The following is a 19,678-nucleotide window of genomic DNA, read 5'->3' as shown; positions in this document are numbered from 1 at the left end:
GCAGTCTACCCTAGAAAACAAAACTTGAAACGTTCTTAGGAAGACAGCAGTCAAACATGTCAACATCTTTAACCAATATTTGCTTGATGAGAGAAAAAACAGCAAATACATGAAAATAGGGAAACTAGTAGAGCAAGATTCTTTCCTAGTAAGCTTGCCATAGTCTGCATGTCTCGTCTTGTATTGCCTCTTGATATTGAACTCTGTGTAAAACAGTCGCAATCTCTCTGCATATTAGGCAGACACTGATGTTTTGTATTGATAAAAACGTATCCGTTTGTCCTGCGCTATCGACTTTCCTTTTTTTTTATTTCCTTTTTTTTTTTTTTTTTACAGTTGACCCTTTCCAGCTCAGAAATGTCACACAGGGGTAACACAAAAATGTTGCCACAAGTAAAAACTGGCTTATAACCCAATTGAGCCAATCACAATCAAGAAATACACACAGTTTTTAGATAGTGCTGTATTAATGATGTTACAACAGAAGCTTGTGGGCCGGTAGAACTTTTAACGTGGGCCGCATTAGGCCTATGGGCTGGACTTTGGACATGCCTGATACATGGCGGCCTATAGATAGACGACCTACATCTATGTATTCTTTGACTTATTTCAAAACTAATTTCTTGTGTCATGGCTCATGCATTTTTTCAAAATAGTATAATCTATTTACATATGAAATATTTTATTAAAGATTGGGTTGTGTTCTCTTAGCAAAAAGTAGTCTTTTTAAGTGTACTACAAGTATACTTGAGCTAAAAGTGAGGCAGTATACGTGAAGTTTGCTTTCTATAAACTATTGTAAACTTAAAATGTTCCACTATAGTCTAAAGACGTATTCATTTAGTACATTTACACCTGCATGGTCTTTATAGTATACTTTCTAAACTGACATTTATACTCAGGTATACCTAAAATCTCACTCTAATCATATTTTCATCTATTTTAAAAGCATTCCTAGGGCTCTTTGTGTAATGGTTATACTGTTTTTAGTCAAAATACAGAAACTGTGTCATTTTCTAGGGCATAGTTTTTCAGAGCAGCAGGAAATTCCCCTCTTAGTTTTTATTTTATTTTTTCAATTCCCCTCTTGGTTGTGGGTGGGACTGTTAGTGGAGAGTGAGCCTGCCTTCATTTCCCATCATCCTTTTGTTTACATGCTCTCCCTCTAGTTTACAGGCCCTCACACCCCAACCTAACAGTAGCAGTGCAACAACAATGGCAACTAATACTGAATCCCGCCAACCGATTAGTTTTGAGCCAGATGCCAGTTTGGGTGAGGAAAAGACCTTAATGGAACTATTTGTCTGTAACTGGATGAATTGGAACGGAATGGAATTGGGAGGTTGTGGCCCCCCGATTGTATTTTCTTTGTAAAAACAACAAGCTTTTTCCATCAGCATGTTTTTGTCTGCTTCTGTTTCATAACTTTTAAAAAAAGAAAATACTCAGGAATGCAATTCTAATCTTAATTTGCTTGTTCTCCACCATGAGAAAATTGCTAATAACACAACTGTCATTGGAGTAGGTCTTTACTAAAATAAACCTTAGATGCACTACTTTTTGCTAAAAGTTGAAACCAGTGACAGAAAATGAGGTTAAATTATAACTCATAAATATAATATTTAAAATTTGAAAAAACAAACAACACACACTTTCTCAAAAGAAAATAGACATGTCACTTCTGGTAACCAGTCTGAATATTTTGCAAAATGAAGTGAGTCATGTAGTTTGGAGAGTTTGAGCGCCAGAGCAACAACAGACGGATAAATCCGCTGCGCGCACACCTCGTGGTCGGCGTAGTAAAACTGTTTACGTGCCTCAGCCTTTCTTCCTGTCATGTGACCATGCCACCGACGTCACGGTGACGGCACTGGGCAGGCACTCTGCAAGTTACAGAGTTTGAAGTCTAAAGTGAGCCGCGATTAACAGCAGTAATAAAAAATGGAAACGGGCGATCCGCGCAGCAGCGTAACCTGACTGACAGACAGACAGACTGACACCTTCCTAAAGTTCAGCCGAGAAAAAGGCCTGACGGCGAGGTGAGTGACAAAAACACGCCGAAAACTTTCCTCCTCATCAAAAAACATCTCCGAGGAACGTAGATGCGCGCGCATAGGAAGACTTCAAAAAGCAACTTTTTTATTTTATTCATTATTTATTGGAAAACATGCAAAAAATGTGAGAAATTCTCCAGAAAACTCTTCCAACGAGCCTTTCTCAGAAATTCTTCTGACCTATTTTCATTTCCCATCAGCATGATCTTTACCCAGAGTTTCCACTGTCATGTATGAAACTTATTATTTCTAAGCCAATTTTGTTCTTCATGTACAAACCAAACTTCCCTCCCAAATGTTTATCTAATCCCAGAATGTTCCAAACTGCATTGTATTCTGTTTTTTTTTGGGTTGATTACTTTATCTTCATGAGAAAACCAGCATGGAATGTATTTTCCCAAAATATTTATGTATTCCTTACTCCTCCCTTAATAGTGTTTCTTCCTCTATATCGGCTTCCTTTGGTCTCTATGACCCCCAACATTCTTGTTTTCTTTCTTAAATTATCTTTTTTTTTCTGAAAAATATAGTTTTCAGATCTTTCCTACGGAAGATCATTGACTTTATGCAAATAGTTTCAGTAAACTTATAATTTTTAAAAGAATTTTAGTTTCTGTTTTGTTTATGTTAATATTTTCTTGTTTGATATATTTACACAGCCACACATTGAACTTGTTTTTCTGTCAGGTCATTTTTTTTCTTTACAAATGTCAGATTTTATATTTGCAGTTTTTCCTCGAAGGTCGTGTGAGTATTTTATAAAATAGAAAATGCTCTGAAAAGCCTAACTCGATTAAAACATGTCTGCTCACGTACATTAATTAAACTTACATGAATTATCTGCGTCAGAGTGAGCCATTTACGCATGCGTTTTTCTTATTTTGACTTCACCCATGAAAGTTTTTTTTTTTATCATCAATAATTTTAGAACTTTCACAGTAAGAATGGAAAGAACAATAAAGTCTTTGTTGTTTGTGGAGCTTTAACTCTTAGTCAAGAGAAGAGTGACGCGGTTGTGCGCATAGCAGAGATCAGCTTTCACATTTTTTGGAAGTTGTGGAATCAAACCTGTTTCTGTGGGGATAGCGCGGCGTCGAGCGTCGTCAGTTCCCCCGCTGGCCGCTAGATGGCAGCCTGCTTCAGTGCTGTGCCAGTGTTCCTTCTCCTGTTCTTCATCCATCACTGGCTTCAGGCTGTTGGAGAGGCAAACATTTGCTGAGGCATGTCAGGATCTGCTCTTTTTTCTCTCTAACTCTCTGAGTCATTCGTAGTTTGAAATGGCATTTATCTTTGCACTTCATCGAATTTCCTGGTGAGAAAATAAAGAGGCAGAAACAGAAACAACCTTTTTTTCACAATTTTTTAGTGTCATCATTTTATTTTATAGCAGCTATATTAAAAGTATGTGAAGCTGCTAATATATTATTTTGTAAGGGTTTACATAAATTTTAATGAAGAAATAAAAAAGTAAAATAAAAAGAAATATTAGCTTTTTTCTGATGATGGAGGACATATATGAACAAAATTAAGATTAAAATAGGAATTCTGAGTATTTCTTTATTCAAATTGTGGTGAATCAGGAGCAGATGAAAAAAAAGTGTTTCAAAAGCTTGTAGCTATGATGTAGGTCCTATAATCGGTATGCCACAAGCTCCCTGCTCTGCTCCATTTCGATGTATTCACGTACAAATGGATCCATTCATTCATTCATTCATTCATTCATTCATTCATTCATTCATGCATTCATTCATTCATGCATTCATTCATTTATTCATCTTCTAATCCATTTGTTGCCTTTTGGGGTCACAGGGCAGCCAGGGCCTATCCCAGCCACTTGCAGGGGACACCCTGGACAGGTCACCAGTCTGTCGCAGGGCCACAATCCCACACCCATGCACACTCACATTCACACCTATGGACAATTTAGAGCAACAATTAACCTATGAAGCATGTTTTTGGACGGCGGGAGGAAACCAGAGTTCCCAGAAAAAACTCACGGATGCACGGGAGAACATGCAAACTCCATACAGAAAGGTCCTGTGCAGTTTCAGGTCCCCCAGCCAGGACTTGAAGCAGGGGCGTTCTTGCTGTGAGGCAAGAGTGCTAACCACTGCACCACCACGCAGTACAAATAGATCCATTAATGGGAAATTGGGAAATTAGCGCAAGCTTACTCTGTGTTAACAGTATCGGCCATGACTCTGAAGAAAATTTCTAATGACCTCCTGCCGCTCTGCAGAAACCATCACCTAGAAAACAACAGATTTTTTCAAATCATTTTTTTCCTAAAAATGGCATCATAATTAAAAGACCACTGGGAAAAAGTTTAAAATAGATCAAAAGATGGTTGGAGTGGGACTTTAAAGTTATTTCTAAACACATTTTGATCAAACATCCATTTACTAATAATAGTTGCAAAAAAAATATTACCATGAACTAATATTAAAGAAACTTTTCATCTGTAGCCTTTAGTAAGTCTGCACCGTATTGGTACAAAACTTTAACTCTGAAAGTTTTAATGACAAAAAAGTATGATAAATGATATCCCTTTTTGGATGTTCTAATCAGTCCAGAACCCCTAATTTTGTAGTATGACAGTATCTAATTAAAGGCAGATCCATTTTCAATCCATTGTTGGACTTCACCAACTTTGCTTAGTGTACTTAAACCTTTCCTCAGTAGTGTGATCGTGGTTCTTCTTGCTTTTTTCAGGCTCCTGCTGAAGGGCTTTACATTTCATCCTCTCTTCCACTGCCAAAGGAGCAAAGCCTGCAATAACAGTAATGATTCATAGAGGTGTTTTGCCTGTTAGGAATTGTGAGTCAGATTTTACTGCATTGTGTATGTCTGGTGTTGCACTGAAGCTCCTGGCTGTTGTGCAGCAGTTTTGTGAGCCTTATCAGCTTAGGTTTTACCAGGCGTATCTGCTATCTGCTGTGCGTCAGCATTAAGATGGCACAAAAAGACGCCTTGAGAGTTCTCTTTATGATGGCTGATTGAAGAATTCAAGAAGGCTGCCGCTGTTCAGATGGGTAATTATTACAGGCTGTGCCTGGGTGGAGGGTTGACCTGGTGCTCCACACTAATGAGCAACATGCCACTTGGCTGCATCGTTTTATTGGTCTGTATGTTGAAGTGGGACGTTATGATTGGCCAGCCAAACAGCAAATTTATAAATTAAAACAGTTGATTTGCAGGCAGAAGCTATAATGGCAGATAAGAAATGTTAATTTTTCTTTTATTATCAGGGGAAATAAAAAAAATAAACAACTAAAAACTTTTCAAAGGATGAAAAAGGTAGCATCATTAATAGATCGTCAGATAATTTGATTAGGTCCATAGATTTTAAATATCAGTGAATTTTTTCATTCATCCAGGTGATGTCTTGAAATTGAGGCAATTGGACTTAAAATCTTCTTTCTTGAAGCGTTTTGCCACGAGTTACTAAATTGCACAGCACAGGAATTAAAGGGCAAAAAAGTAGCCCACTCAAATAAACCTAATTTCTTAACCCATCATGGATTTGGAAGTTGCTTGAGGACCGTTTGTGTCCCCATTAAGCAGAATAAAAGGATTCATTTCCTCAGATCAGGGCTGCATGGTGGCGCAGTGGTTAGCGCTCTAGCCTGATCGCAAGAAGGCCCCGGCTAAAGTCCTGGCTGGGGGACCTGAAACAGAATCACCAATGGGGGACCCTTGGTGATTCACCAATGCACACTCAAGCTTCCAATGAAAAGTCTATGGTTGTGTCCAAATTCCATCACTGCATAGTGCACTATAAAGGGCATTCACCATTTTGAATGGCTGTCCAAATCTACAATTCATAAATTAAGTGCTCTCAAAATTTCCCAGAAGTCGCTGCAAAAAAACCAGTGTGCATCGGTGCTCACTAGATTTTCAAATATAGACCATGATGCATTACATTTGAATGATGTGAAAAAAAAGCCTTTTTAATTATTTTTTTATAAACCATCCAAGTCTTCATCTTCAGAGCACACAGGATTCATAAATAGTCTTCGTAAAATCTTCAGATTTATTAGGGAAATTTCACTTTGGAAAATGGAAATATTCACAGTTTAAAAAAAAAAGTCTGCATGGTATCTAAAAAGCTTTTAAAACACAGATAGTCCCGCCCACACTATATAGTTTTTTTCTTTGATTAGTGATTAAAGAGGGAATTTGGATTTAGCCAATGTAAATGTTTTTAAACACGTTTTGGGCTTCCGTGTAAAAATCTTTCACATTCATGCATGGATACGCAAGTACTTATGACCATTTTGGGGCTTCACGTACAAAATGCAGGGCCATTGAAAGCATGTTGCAAGTTCAACCAAGTCGAACTTTTACCAATCGGACTTAGATTTGGTAGTGACGTATGGATGGCATCCCTTTTCATTCACAGAACTGACAACTGTTTGAAAATTTATCATGGAGGAGAAATTAAAAAATTCATTTTTTTGCCCGGCCGGAATTATATGACACCAAGTCTTTCATATATCAGAACAGACCTGTAAAAGCAAAAGATCCCTCTGACATCTCCCCCCCTAAGCCTTGTCCAACTGTAGGTGGCAGACATGTGCTTTTAAACAGTAAAAAAAGAGAAGCCCCTCCCTGCTTGCCCAGTGTGAGCACCATGCATGTTGAAGAACCCTCGTTTAGAGCGTTCTTGTTGAAGCCTGGTGTGTCCACAGTTTTACAGTCACTATAAATGTCACTTGTCCAAGAGAGAAGCAGCCGTCATTTCAAGTCGAGATAGCCTTTGAAACAACCCGACAAAAATGTCAAAGCACACTCTCTACTCTTTGCTTGACATTGCCAAAGAGCGTCCTGCAACTGAGGAGAGCTCTGATTAAAGAGTGCAGACTGCAGGGAAGCTTTTCAGTGAGCAGAGGCTTTCAGGCAACAAATACAAAAGGCCTTTTTTGTCCTTTGAGTCAAAAGACATAGAGTAATGCATTAAATTTCAAAAGATTTAATTATAAGGAAGGATTCATAATTTGTACTTTTGTCACAATCTACTGTGGATTTGCTTTGGCTGTATAGTCACGTAACTCTGACATTTCAATACTTGGCCTTTTTTTCCCAACGGACATTTTGACGTGACATGAAGTTAAAAAGCGGAAAAAGCTATTCTGGTTCTCAGTTCATTTTGGAAGTAAAAACCCCTTTCAATTCCCAGTTAAATGTTACGTGACTCACTGAGACGGCAGCCAAATAAGTTAATATTTCAGCCCAGAAGATGTGTAAATGTGAGGAAAAAGAACTGGGAAGACTGGATGATTGATAAAGAGACAACTCTTCAAGAATGTCCTCATGAACGAATCATGGTGGTCCAAATTTCAATAAAGAATTGTTTCATACTTTGATTAAAAAATGTGTTTCATGGTTGTGTTTTGATTCCGCTAACATTTAGACTTGTGTTCTTTTTAGATTACAATTTCCCTCTATAGTTGTGACTGACACTTAACTGAATTACAGGGCACTTATTTCCTTTTAAAAACATTAATTTAGAATTTAGAATTAATATTGGTGGTTTGTGTCAGAAAATATGTACATTTCACATTAATTACCGTATTGTTTTTTAGAGGTGGGTATAGAATTCAAAAACGACACTAAAGAAAAAGTAACTTTATTTTTTCATATAACACAATTCAAGTAGAAATAAACCCATAAAATCATAATAATGAACAACTACAAATAAAAGTAACTGAAAAAGTATAGTTGACAAACAGAATATTAATTTGCACATTTCTGCTTTAGAGTCAGAAATTTGTGGAATTTTGCGCAACAACAAAAAAATCTAAAATTATGATGATTGAAGAAAATGCTTACTTTAATGAATAAAAAGGAAAAAAGCTCTTGTTTACTGTTTTTTAAGCAATATGAATCTGTATAACTAAATAAGCATGCGTGAAATGTTGTTTTTGGTTTTTATATTTTTTAAATATGGGTTGTTAGATACAGATAATCAGTTCTTTCCGTCTAGTCTGTGTTCGAGTTACTAAAGGTGATTTTTTTTAATGTGTTTTTTTTTTACCTCACCGCACATCCTGCTGGTTTACAAGAAAACATCAAATATGTGGTTTGCCTCTGAAAACTTTAAAACAATGTTGAAGTCCCCACAGATTACGGCTGTATCAGAGAGAAATCCACCAGACTTATCAATATAAATCTTTATACTGGCTGAAACAGATAATTACATTTTAGTGCAATTATTTGCTGATTTCATCACAAATATAAACCATTGTCGTTCGGTAATAGTAATTTTTTCAACATAAATTTACTTAAGTAAAAGTAAGGATTATGATTTAGTGAAATGACTCTTTTGGAATTAACATATTTTAGAAAACTTAAAACCACATCTACCTTTTTAATGCTGGAATTGATCTTATTTTGGGGGATTTACCAATCATCCTGGGCTTCATACCAGCTTGCAAACATCTCTAGTGATAAGTGTATTTGTATTGAAATATTTCCACTGACAATAGGAGTTAAGGTTTCTGACTCTCTTTTGCTGATGAGTGTCTCATACAACAACCGCTTGGCGCTTCTTCTTGGAAGTTGTTATCACGCTACTGTTTGTGAAATCTCTGATGACGTACAGCAAGTTTCAGGTTTCCTGTTCAGATCAGAGATTATAAAAGCATTGAGAACACTCAGCGTAGCCAGGTACTTCCCCCCTCGACACTAATAAAAACCTTGCAGTGTTCGTTTTTAATGAAACGTTCTGTCAGATCTCCAAAGATCTTCCTCCAGCCTGTGAACAGCTGGTCTTGTTTGCCGTTTGGCTGTGTGAGCGGCACATGCTGCTCCTCCATGGAGACAGGCATGTTTGGCTAAAGGAGCATCAGGGCAGTAATGAGCAGCATGCAGGATTTAAAAGACTCTTTAAACTAAGATGTGTTTAAACTACATTTTATTAAAATGGAAAAACATTCAAAATAAGCACGGCTCTATTGGAAATGGAAGTTTGTTAAACTTTCTAAACTTAGAGCCTCTTTTTTTTGCTGCAGAAGACAAGAACATTTCCCGTTTGTGGGATAAATAAGGTTTACCTATTCTATTCTATTCAATAGTAGCTTTTTTTCTTCTTGGTTAGCCTTTAATCTTCATATAATACATTTAAAGACCCACTGCAATCAGCTTGTGACTATATTTAAAGTGTTCCCAGTGATTTTTTTATATTATGGTTATGACGTTTTAGCCAAAATTAACAAACCTTTCTCATTTTCTAGATTATAGCAGGATGGCAGTTGCTCAGTAGAAATTTGCCTCAAGTTGTGGGCAGAACTGTTGAAGTAGTATTTGTTTATGCACTCTCCCGCTAGTTTAAAGCCCCTCACCCCTCCAAAATATCATTACCGGTGCAACAAAAACAGTTGGCAATATTGGAGTTTACAGCCATACAGTTTTGATCCAGATTCCAGCTCAGACGAGGAAAACAAAGACGTACACGGATCTATTTGTCTGCAAGTGGATGCATCAAAATGTAGCGGAACAGGGAGCTTGTGCCCCACTGATTGTAGCTTCTACATCACAACTATAATCTTTTTTCAAACTGCATTTTTTCATCTGCTCCAGATTCACCAAAATTTGAATGAAGAAACTCTCACAAACAGAATTTTAAGTCTAACTTTATTAATTAATGTTCTCCATCATAAGTAAAATGCCTGAAGAACATGTAAAAACACAAAAAACAGGATTTTCCTTGGAGTAGGTCTTCAAAGTCCTAAGAACTGAAGAGTATACAACAAATTTAAATCTGATTTTCTTCTTATTTTTGCCTTTTTGTTTCAAGTGTAATGCTGTGATAATTGATTCAGCTTTACTGTGGCACAGAGGTGGAGTGGTCATCTGATGGCAGGCTTGGTTGTTGCTCTGTCCACCCACGTGTGTCAAAGTGTCCTTGGGCAAGACACTGAGCCCCACATTACTCCTGGTGGCCTGGTTAGCGCCTTGCATGGCAGCCCTCTGCTGCCTCCGCTGTGTATAAATATGCAGGATTTTTGAATCACTGTAGGCCTTAAAAAGGGTGGAAAAGAATTTATAAAGACACAGTTTACCATCTAAAACTTGATGAAGGTAGAGATGCTTTTCTATCATATAAAAATAATCATAATAAAAAGGTTTTATGAACCTTTGTATGATTACACTTTTATTATTATAGCCGACCTGTTCAAAAAGCAAATAGATGGCAAAGATGAAACAGTTGTAACTAATATGACACCCTCCCAGTTGTTAAACATTTCACAGTTTCAGTGTCACTGGCCACATAAAACCAATATTTATTATCAAAGCTCATTACAGCAACTTGCCAGTTCTAAATGTTTCAATAAAACTTCAGGCAACTCTTGGAAAAAAATAGATGAACAGATTGATTGAAAAGCAGATGATGATGGGGTGCTGCTCTTCATCGTCACCATTTATCTTAAATATAGAAAAGCTCCCATGTAGGTGTGCATTTGATTTCTTGCTGATCTAGTAGGTTTGCCCACTTAAAAATAAAACTGAGGGCTCATTTAAACAATGAGAGAAAGGAAATTACAAAGAAAATTATGAACTTTAAAGAATTTATATGAATTCAATTGCATTTCATTTAGAGAAATTGGTATTTAAACCCTCTAACTGGAAAGACTTAGTACTCAGTGACAAAACCTTTACTAGCAGCATAGACGTAAGTCATTTCTTGTAGCTGATGAGCAGGTTTCTTCATAACAGGAGGAATTTTGGTGTAAATGACTAAATCGCTCAGATTTGGTGGCTGTTGCTTGGCAACTCTGAGCTTCAGCTCTCTGCATAGGTTTTCTATAGGATTGAGGTCCAGAAACTGACTGGACCGCTCCATGACCTGCAAATGTTTCTTCAGCCATTTCTTGATTCCTTTGACTGTAGGCTTTGGGTCATTATTCCGTTGGAAGACCCACCCAAAAGATTTTAAGCCTTCTGGTGGAAGGAAGGAGGTTCTCACTCAGGATTTTACATCACCCATCCTCCCATCCACACAGTGAAGTAGCCCTGTGCAGAACCCTCCCCACAGCACAATGCTTCCACCTCCATGCTTGACTGTGAGGATGGGGGTTCTTGGGGTCATAGGCAGTATTTCTCTTCCTCCAAACACGACGGGTTAGGTTGATGCCAAAGAGCTCAATGTTGGTCTCATCTGACTACAGCAATTCTTCCTAACCACTCTAAATCATGAAAGTGTTCATTGACAAACCTGCACATGGGGCCTTCTTAAGCAAGGGGACTTTACAAGCACGGCTAATATTGCGGTGTAAAATATTACCCATGGTTTTCTTGGTAACTGTGGTCCCAGTTGCTTTGATTTCATTAGTCAACTCCTGTCATCTTGTTTTAGGCCCATTTCTCATAGTTCTCATGATCATGGAAACCCCACCAGGTGAGGTCTTGTTCAGAGCTCCCAGACTATTCAGTGGATTGATGGTCATGTTCTTGTATTTTGACACAATTACACCAACAGTTGTCACCTTTACCCCAGCTTCTTACTGATGGTTTTGTCGTCCATTCTGGTCTTGTACAGGTCTACAATCTTCTCCCTTAAATCCATTGAAAGCTCTTTAGTCTTTCCCATGTTGGGGAGTTTGGAGTCTGACTGATTCTGTGAACATGTGTCTTTGCTACAGGTGATTAGTTCAAACAGGTGTCTTCAATTCAGGTGACAGGTTGATTAGGAGAGTCCAGCTGGTCTGTGTGAATCCTAATGGTTGATTTTTGTTGTATTTTTTTGTCCATCTGTCACTGTTCAAATGAACCTATCATTAAGATGACAGACTGTCAATTTCTTTTTATGTGGGCAAACTGACACAATCAGCAAGAGATCAAATACTTATTTCCGCCATGGTATATGCTGGTTCCTGTGTAAATTGGAACCTAAAGGGTTCTGAATAGGATATTTTTATTTTGGCAATGGTGTTTTTGAAGGTTCAAATCAAATCAAACTTTATTTGTAGAGCACTTTTTCGACAGCTTAAATTCCTTCACAAAAAAACATTTTCCCAAACTCCAAATGTAAATAAGTTAAACTGTCTTTGCTGAAGACATGAAATAAAACAAAACTTTACAAAATGTATGCTAATTTGGTCATTTTTCAGTCTCCAATCTCATACATTAAACATGAGAGAAAGTTTTTGTGTTTTGCAAAGAGCAAGAGGAGTGGTAGATCTAACTGACTGTTATGGCTTAAAGGGGAGTTTAATAATCCATGATCTTTTTAGACTCCAGCTGACTTATAGTGGAAATAAAACCAGATCAGTCCTACTTGTTCTCCACAAAACTCTGGCTCGGTGCTGCGAATTGTGTCCCTCCAAAGCTACTGCAGCTCAGAATAAAATAAAAGTTAAATAAAATCGTCAGAGCTGCATAGACACTTTAATGAATGCTAAATATAGTTGATTTTAGAGAGGGAAATTATTTGTTTCATGTGTACAAGGCTTTTAGTATAAAATCAATGTTTGTGGAATGACTAAAATTTTTGAATTACCTATTTTAAAATCTGACATATTTAGTTCTGTGCATCACACCTTTTCTGGAATGCTGCACAAACGAATTCAAAAGGAATTAAAAAGACTTCACAAGAAAATGACTTGCATGAGAGCAGATGTTGGTCTTAAGAGCCACTATTGCACCCCCATACCACCAGAGATGCAGGCATTTGATAACGCTCCAGATGCTTCCTCTCCTCTTAAGCTGCAGTCAGCTGGATTTATTTCTCCACGGGACAGTTTTTCGCTTCGTCTTTCAGTTTATTTAGCCGCACAAATGGAACAATAGTGTTTCCTGATGACCATTTGACCTTTATTTACCGCAAACATGACAATCATTGGTTTTATTAATTACAGGACTTTTTCTTTTGGTAACATAAAATGTTTTTAACAGGGTTGATGACCCTCTATTAGTCTTCACTTCTAAGATGTTTAATTTATTAATTTTTTAAATATACAAATCATGTCACTGACCTTAACATACAAAGATCCATAATACCCCTCCAGGTCAGCATGGACTCTAATAAATTTAGAAAATTTGTGAACTTTATTTTGTAAAGAGAACTTCCTTGTAGTGAACAGTTTTCATACTTTCTTTTGAAATTTATCAAAAACAGTCTTAGTTTACTTCATGTTTTTGTTGTGTTCAACCATGAAACCAAAGCTGTTGGTAGTAACCCGCCCTCTAGTGGACGAAGACTGGAACTTATCAGTGCAAAATATGTTGCGAATAACAGAGCACATGCAGACTATATTATTACAGGAGCTGTTCCAGCATAGTCTTATGATATAAATATATCATAAATGCATCCTTTAAGAAAATGTTAGACATAAAATATAGAATCAGAACCAGACTATACCTATGAGGGGTTGAAAGGATCAAATCCTATAAGTGTTCCACTGATGTTAAAAGTCAGTTCTCAGCAGGCTCCTCAGTGCCCTTCGAGGTAGCCTTGATTAGTGTGTAATGAGTGCTAGTTTGTTCTTAACTAGGTTTGAAGTATTTATAAATGCATCTGAATTGCACATTATTGATTTCATAAGTCTGTAAGAAAAATCACATCATTTTATATTTAATCAATCTTTCAAAAAGAAAAGATTACTGAACATTTTGTTCCTGCTGCTTTGTTTGTTTATCTTTTTTATATAGTTTTACTTTTCTGGTTTCTAATGTGAAGCTGTGGGACTGAAGAAATATTAAACTAGGCATGAGAAATAATAAAATCATTCAGTTAAAGAAAAAGGACTTGTAAAGCACCTTTGTGACTTGTTTTTAGCCTTGTTGATGCCCCTGGCATACTCGCACATCCATCTGCTATCAGCACATGGTAATGCCAGGTGATGAGTCACATGAATGCATTATAGACATGAGGCCGGGATAATTTGTTGTGCTTTCAAAAACATTTTTGCATGAAACGCATTAGCAAAATTTCAATTCATATGCTGCATAAAGGTTATTTCTAAGAGTTGCTCTTTCATCAGAGTTTTTTTAAACAATGTTTCTCTGTCTCTTTCAGCTGCTTCCTTGCTGTGGCAACTTCTAACCTACACCAATGTCAAGGCTTGAGGTAAACAAAACAAAATGTTTCCTTTCCTATGCACACACACCCTCCCTTTAATGCTTGCACAATCAAGTCTGTGGTAGTGTTTACGTTGAAACATTAAATACTAAGCTTGACACTTTATTTTGGCCGCATTATACCTTTCTTGTCTCATCATGGTACTTATACCAGCTACTTTAAGGTTAAAAACTGTTTTTAGGGCATTTGTTGTAATTTAAATGGACAACAATAACAAAAAACAGTAGACTCTTGGCAGTTATGTAAAGATTATGGCATTCATTGACACTTTTGTTGAGTCAATGATAAATAAATCAAAATAATCCATGATCCCAATGAACTGCGTCAGACTAATGCATATCTTTTAATATAAAGAGAAGTATTTTTACTTTATTATCTAAAACAGGTAGCAGTTTGTTTTTAATTATTGATCTTATCCAGAGGCTCTAATCTCTATTCTGTGAAATAAGCTTAGCCTATTAGGTGTTTCCTTCTAAAACTTTTTAAAGGGCCATCTTGCTGTCTGGATGAAGTCAGTTAATATATTGATGCAATGAGCCTTAACCGAATTTTCCCATGATCATGTTTATTTGTTTTAGAGCTATCTTGGTTCAGGAGGCTGATTGGGTTGTGATGGATAATTGCGCAGTTGCTCATTTAAAAAAAGAAAAAAGAAAAGTTTGTAGCCTAATTATTGTGATCTCCTTTGGGAACAAGATTTTTTGATTGACAGTAGTTAAGAGTTGCCATAGTAACACAACAGGCTAATCAACTGGTTTGAACAAATATTACCATGTGGGTGGGATGTGGCACTATCTTCACACAAAAAGATGAAAAAAACAGATGTTTCAGATGTCACTGGTACAATTGAATTCAAAAAGTCTGTGGTCTGTGCAACGCTTAGACATTAAAAAATTTTGCCATGGTAAAACTCATCCATCCATCCATCCATCCATCCATCCATCCATCCATCCATCCATCCATCCATCCATCCATCCATCCATCCATCCATCCACCCATCCATCCATCCATCCATCCATCCATCCATCCATCCATCCATCCATCCATCCATCCATCCATCCATCCATCCATCCATCCATCCATCCATTTTCTTAAGCTGCTGAATCCCTTGCGGGGTCACAGGGCTGCCAGACCTGGCTACTGTTGGGCAAAGGCTGGTAAAATTTATGACTAAAATTAATAAATAATACATTAAAAACCCCATAAAAAGGAGTCACTCAAAACAGAGAAAAATGAGTTTTTGCTATAAAAAAGCAATAGTCATTAAAAAAACAGGATATACAATAAGTGTTAAAATTGTTAAAACCAGAAAATAGGAACTAATAATACATTGAATTAAAAGACAATTATAAAATTCCACCGTTGCACAGTTCAGTTTAGAAGTCCAGAATAGTTTTAACGTTTTTTGCCATGTTCCAAATATTGATTGCAATAGGCTAAAAACGTTTTAAATTATTGCAGAACTCACTAGCAACATTTCTTTTGATCACAAAGATGAGCTAAAGTCATGAGGACCCACCTCTTTCTGAAGTGCTTCTTGTAACAGAGATTTTTGCACATTTATTTGAGCACAATGTTTGTTCCTCTGAGGTCTTTTGCATATTTAAAATCATATTTCTTCAGATAACTGTAATACTATGCAGATTTGTTCTGATTTGTAGGTAGCAGGACCGTAGCATGCATCTATGAGGCCAGAACAGTGAATCGGAGTGTGTGCATTTGTGACACAGACTGTGCATTTCTGAATTATGAGACTGTTCTTGCCTCATATGCATCTGTTAAAGAAAAAGGTTACTGGTTCTAGAGAACATTTGGTTAAGGATTTTGTTAAGAGAGTTTAACTTGACAACAAAACACACAGACACACGCGTTGAGTGGTTGTCTTTTCATAAAAATGTTGTGCTTTTTAATGTAGTCATGGACACATGGTTTTAACTCCCATTTGAGTCTTGAGGGGGCTTTTGTATGACTGTGTTCACACTCTGGTTTAGTTGAGGGGTGACTTCGAAGGGGGTGGGGGTTAGATGGAGTAAAAATAGAGGCTTTTAAAACTTTGTGCAGAGAAAAATACACCAAAAGGGTGTTTAGCTTGTGAAAGCCCAGGGATCCTGCAAAAGCATCTTCATGTGATGACTTGAAGATGAAACCAAGCTGTTTCAGTGCACAAAGTCAAAAATAAATGTTTGGAGTGTAGTTCTCATATGAAAAGGTCACGTTTCCTTTGTGGGAAGCCATGCCACAGAAGTCAAATAAAGAGGCACAGAAGTTTTATTTTTTATTTTTGATGCTTTTTTCAGGGTAAAAAAACCCACAATGGCATCTGTTCCAGGACTTTGTTGTTGTCAGTGTGATTGCTCACTGCACATTTAGCCGTACAAATTCAAGCTGCTGTGAGCCATTACTTGGTGTCTGAAAGCCGCAGAGTCGTGGGGTTTGAGTCTCAGAGTGCTGTCTCATGCTGAGCGACACATATGAGTGCACGAGTCCTAAGCCGGGGATGCAGCAAAGCACTCTTGATCAATGGAAAAGCATAGCGAGGACAAAACCTGCTGAGAACCAGACGTCCCGTCTGGTTACACAAGCTTGCTGTCTCCACCTCATTCACTTCCTGCCAGGAGACCCGCCAGGTGATCACGTAGCCAGCTGCTTCTCTGGGCCCCTGATTGGTTGAAGGCAGAGGGGAAATAAAATCACACTCTAAAAGGAGAAAAAGAAAGAAGCAACATGTTGGAGCGAACCGCTGCAGTGCTGCTGTAAATGATGTTACATTGTGTTGCCGTCAGGCGAAAATGTAATTTTTCCAGTCTGTGAAATTTAAAAAGAAAACACCACTGTGAGTATTGCTGATGTGGAAAAACAACTTTGTGATACAAGTGTTAAGCTGCTCAATAAAAACAAAACAAAATACTTTCCAGTTCTACAGCAGCTAGTCGAATATAAAGGAGGAAATTAGATTCCACATGAGGGTTGGTATTTTGAAACGCTGATTACATCTAAACAAGAAACCTAATTTCTAAAGTTGCTGCTAAAGATTTAAGAAAATTCAATATCCTGGGAAGACTTGCAACTACCAGCTTTCACGATCACAAGAGAACAGAGCAGCTTATTGTTTGGGTAAAATAAAACATGGCCTTTTATGCCAAGTCCACAGATGTTCTCGCAATTTTTCTTCTTATTGCGCCTTTAAGCAAAAATTTCGTCCCCGCCGCATACTCAAAAACTCAAAAAATCTATCATCTTCTAACTCCCTGAGTATCATTAGGAAGCTACTGGGGTAAAAATGTTGGAATTAAAGGTTGAAAATTTGGAATCGTGTCGGCGTGGCAAGCTCACAAATGTGGTGTTCTCCTGTTGAATATTTTTACCGGAATATTGTGAAAATTTATTACATGAAATGAATTGTTGGTTCAAGCTGAACAAAACAATATGAAAAACAATATGAACATGTTAGGGATGTGGGTGAGGTAAACAAAAAAAAACATAGCCAAGGAAATCCAAAAATTTACTTTTGCCAGTCCTTCAAAAAGTTACATAGATCTGTTTGTCACCACCAGATGACCAAAATATAAAATGGTTGTTATGGAGAAAAAACAAACAAATGGAAAGCTGCGATTTTGAAAAAAGCATTTAAAATGTATTTTATTTTATTATAATTTGTCACATGCAGCAGTGTGGCAGAAGGGGAAAGTGAGGGGCATGTAGTTCAGCTAGTGAGGGTGGGTCAAAAGGTGGGGTTGAGGGTGGGGAAGGGTAGCATCTGGTGGTTATATAAAACGCTGCTCATGGCTTTAATTCATTTTAGCTATTCCAGACATGGATGTAGGTGTGATATAGAAAGAAATGTGTTTCTTGGTACATTTAAGGAGAAAGTTGACTGACTTTCTTAAGATAGAGAAAATAAGTGCAGCCTGGTTTTTTCAGAATAACCTAATTTCTATATGAATTTAGTCTGATAAAGTGTAAAACTTTACTGCTTTTATAGCAGATCACATCAAAGTATTATAATTAATATAGCTGTTAAAATTGACTTACCCAATATTAGTTTTTTGCTGTAAGGTGGCGGGAAATAAGAAACTCCTGCATTCTATCTTCTACCCGTGTCTGATTTGACTTGTGCAACACCGTCTGTGACCTCAATTATTGCTGGATCAGGTGTAAGTGACATATTTCCGAGCCAGGGCAGCATCTCAGACTGCTTCTCAAAAATAACTTAATCCTTCAGGCAGCTGTCTGTGTTCTCTCAAACTGTTTGTTTGTACTTAGTGGAGGCAAATGGGTTAAAAAAGGTTAAGAAAACCCATTTATAGGAGGTTTCATTAATCAATTTGCCAGCTTCATTTTTATAGCCCTTTTCATAGAAACATATACAGCACAAAGGGCTTTACATGCCAAGTGCAATAAAATAAGAACTTATTAAGGCGTCATAAATAATCAATTTCAATTTCATACATTAAATTGAAATAATGGCCGCTGCATGGTGGTGCGGTGGCTAGCGCTCACAACAAGAAGGGCCCCAGTTCAAGTTCCGGCTGGGGGACCTGAAACAGAACACCAAGGGGGAACTTTTCATTGTGGAGTTTGCATGTTCTCCCCGTGCATGCGTGGGTTCTCTCTGGGGATTTCAGCTTTCCCCCACATCCAGAAACATGCTTCATAGGTCTAAATTGTCCCTAGGTGTGAATGTGAGTGTGCATGGGTGTGTGTTTGTGGCCCTGGCGACCTGTCCAGGGTGTCCCCTGCCTTTGCTAATGAGAGCCTGTGATAGGCTCAGGCAGACCTGTGACCCCGAAAGGGACAAAACGGCTTAGAAGCTGATTGAATGAGTGAATGAATGATAGATATGACATAAAATAAATTAGTGTAAATAACATTATCCAACATTAATAAAAGATAAGTCAAAACAATATTAAAAATTAATAGGGAAAAGAGACTCATCTGATGTCAGATCAATATCTATCAGATCTCACCAAAGTCAACTTTCACAGCTCAAATTAAGCATGAGGTGGAGGAGGGACGGGCCAAAAAAGGAAATGGGCTGTTCCTGTTTTCTTCTACTTTAGTTTAATTTCACCTTTTTATCAGGAAGAAGTCTGTAATCTGTCTGAAAACTTGTTTGCACACCATCAGGGTATTCAAAATCCTCCCTGCTACACACAAAACAAGAACACAAATGAAAGGTTTTTGTTGTGTGTTTGTGGTACAAATTGAGCTAATATTGCATGTCCTCCAACAAATAAATAGACATAAATGATTTATGTAATAAGCCATTCATTGATCGACGTTGATCAGCGAGGAAGTCAGACTGAGGTTTGTAATGGCTAAACACTTGCACACAATGCATGCACACACACATCAACTGCCATGATTCTCAAACAAATGGTCATTCAAGCAGATTAGATGACATCTCATCATTTAAGTGGAACAAGTCTGATCTTTAGTGTTTTCTAAAGAGATTTTTGAGTAAGCAATTTTGGTGTTTACTCAATATATTAAGTTTGCAGTGTACTTAGCTGGTACATGGAAACACAAACATAGAAACACA

The 19,678-nt window shown here is 37.3% G+C and overlaps 1 protein-coding gene across 2 annotated transcripts in view; it reads left to right on the top strand.

Moving 5' to 3' along the window:
- The first annotated feature begins 1,845 nt into the window (after window positions 1-1,845).
- pde4c (phosphodiesterase 4C) overlaps window positions 1,846-19,678 on the top strand; it is a 95,365-nt gene continuing 77,532 nt past the window's right edge. Inside the window, exons 1-2 of one of the 2 annotated variants that reach the window (XM_023954245.1) lie at window positions 1,846-2,039; window positions 14,074-14,124. In XM_023954245.1, the coding sequence (XP_023810013.1) occupies window positions 14,110-14,124 (15 nt within the window). In that variant the 5' untranslated portion in view covers window positions 1,846-2,039; window positions 14,074-14,109. The remainder of the gene's footprint in view (window positions 2,040-14,073; window positions 14,125-19,678) is intronic. The other variant, XM_023954247.1, reaches the window with a different exon arrangement.

This window comes from Oryzias latipes, chromosome 4 (genome assembly GCF_002234675.1).
Source record: "Oryzias latipes chromosome 4, ASM223467v1".
Lineage (NCBI taxonomy): Eukaryota > Metazoa > Chordata > Actinopteri > Beloniformes > Adrianichthyidae > Oryzias > Oryzias latipes.
Note: the sequence above shows the minus strand (reverse complement) of the source record. Positions and strands in the feature narration are given on the sequence as shown.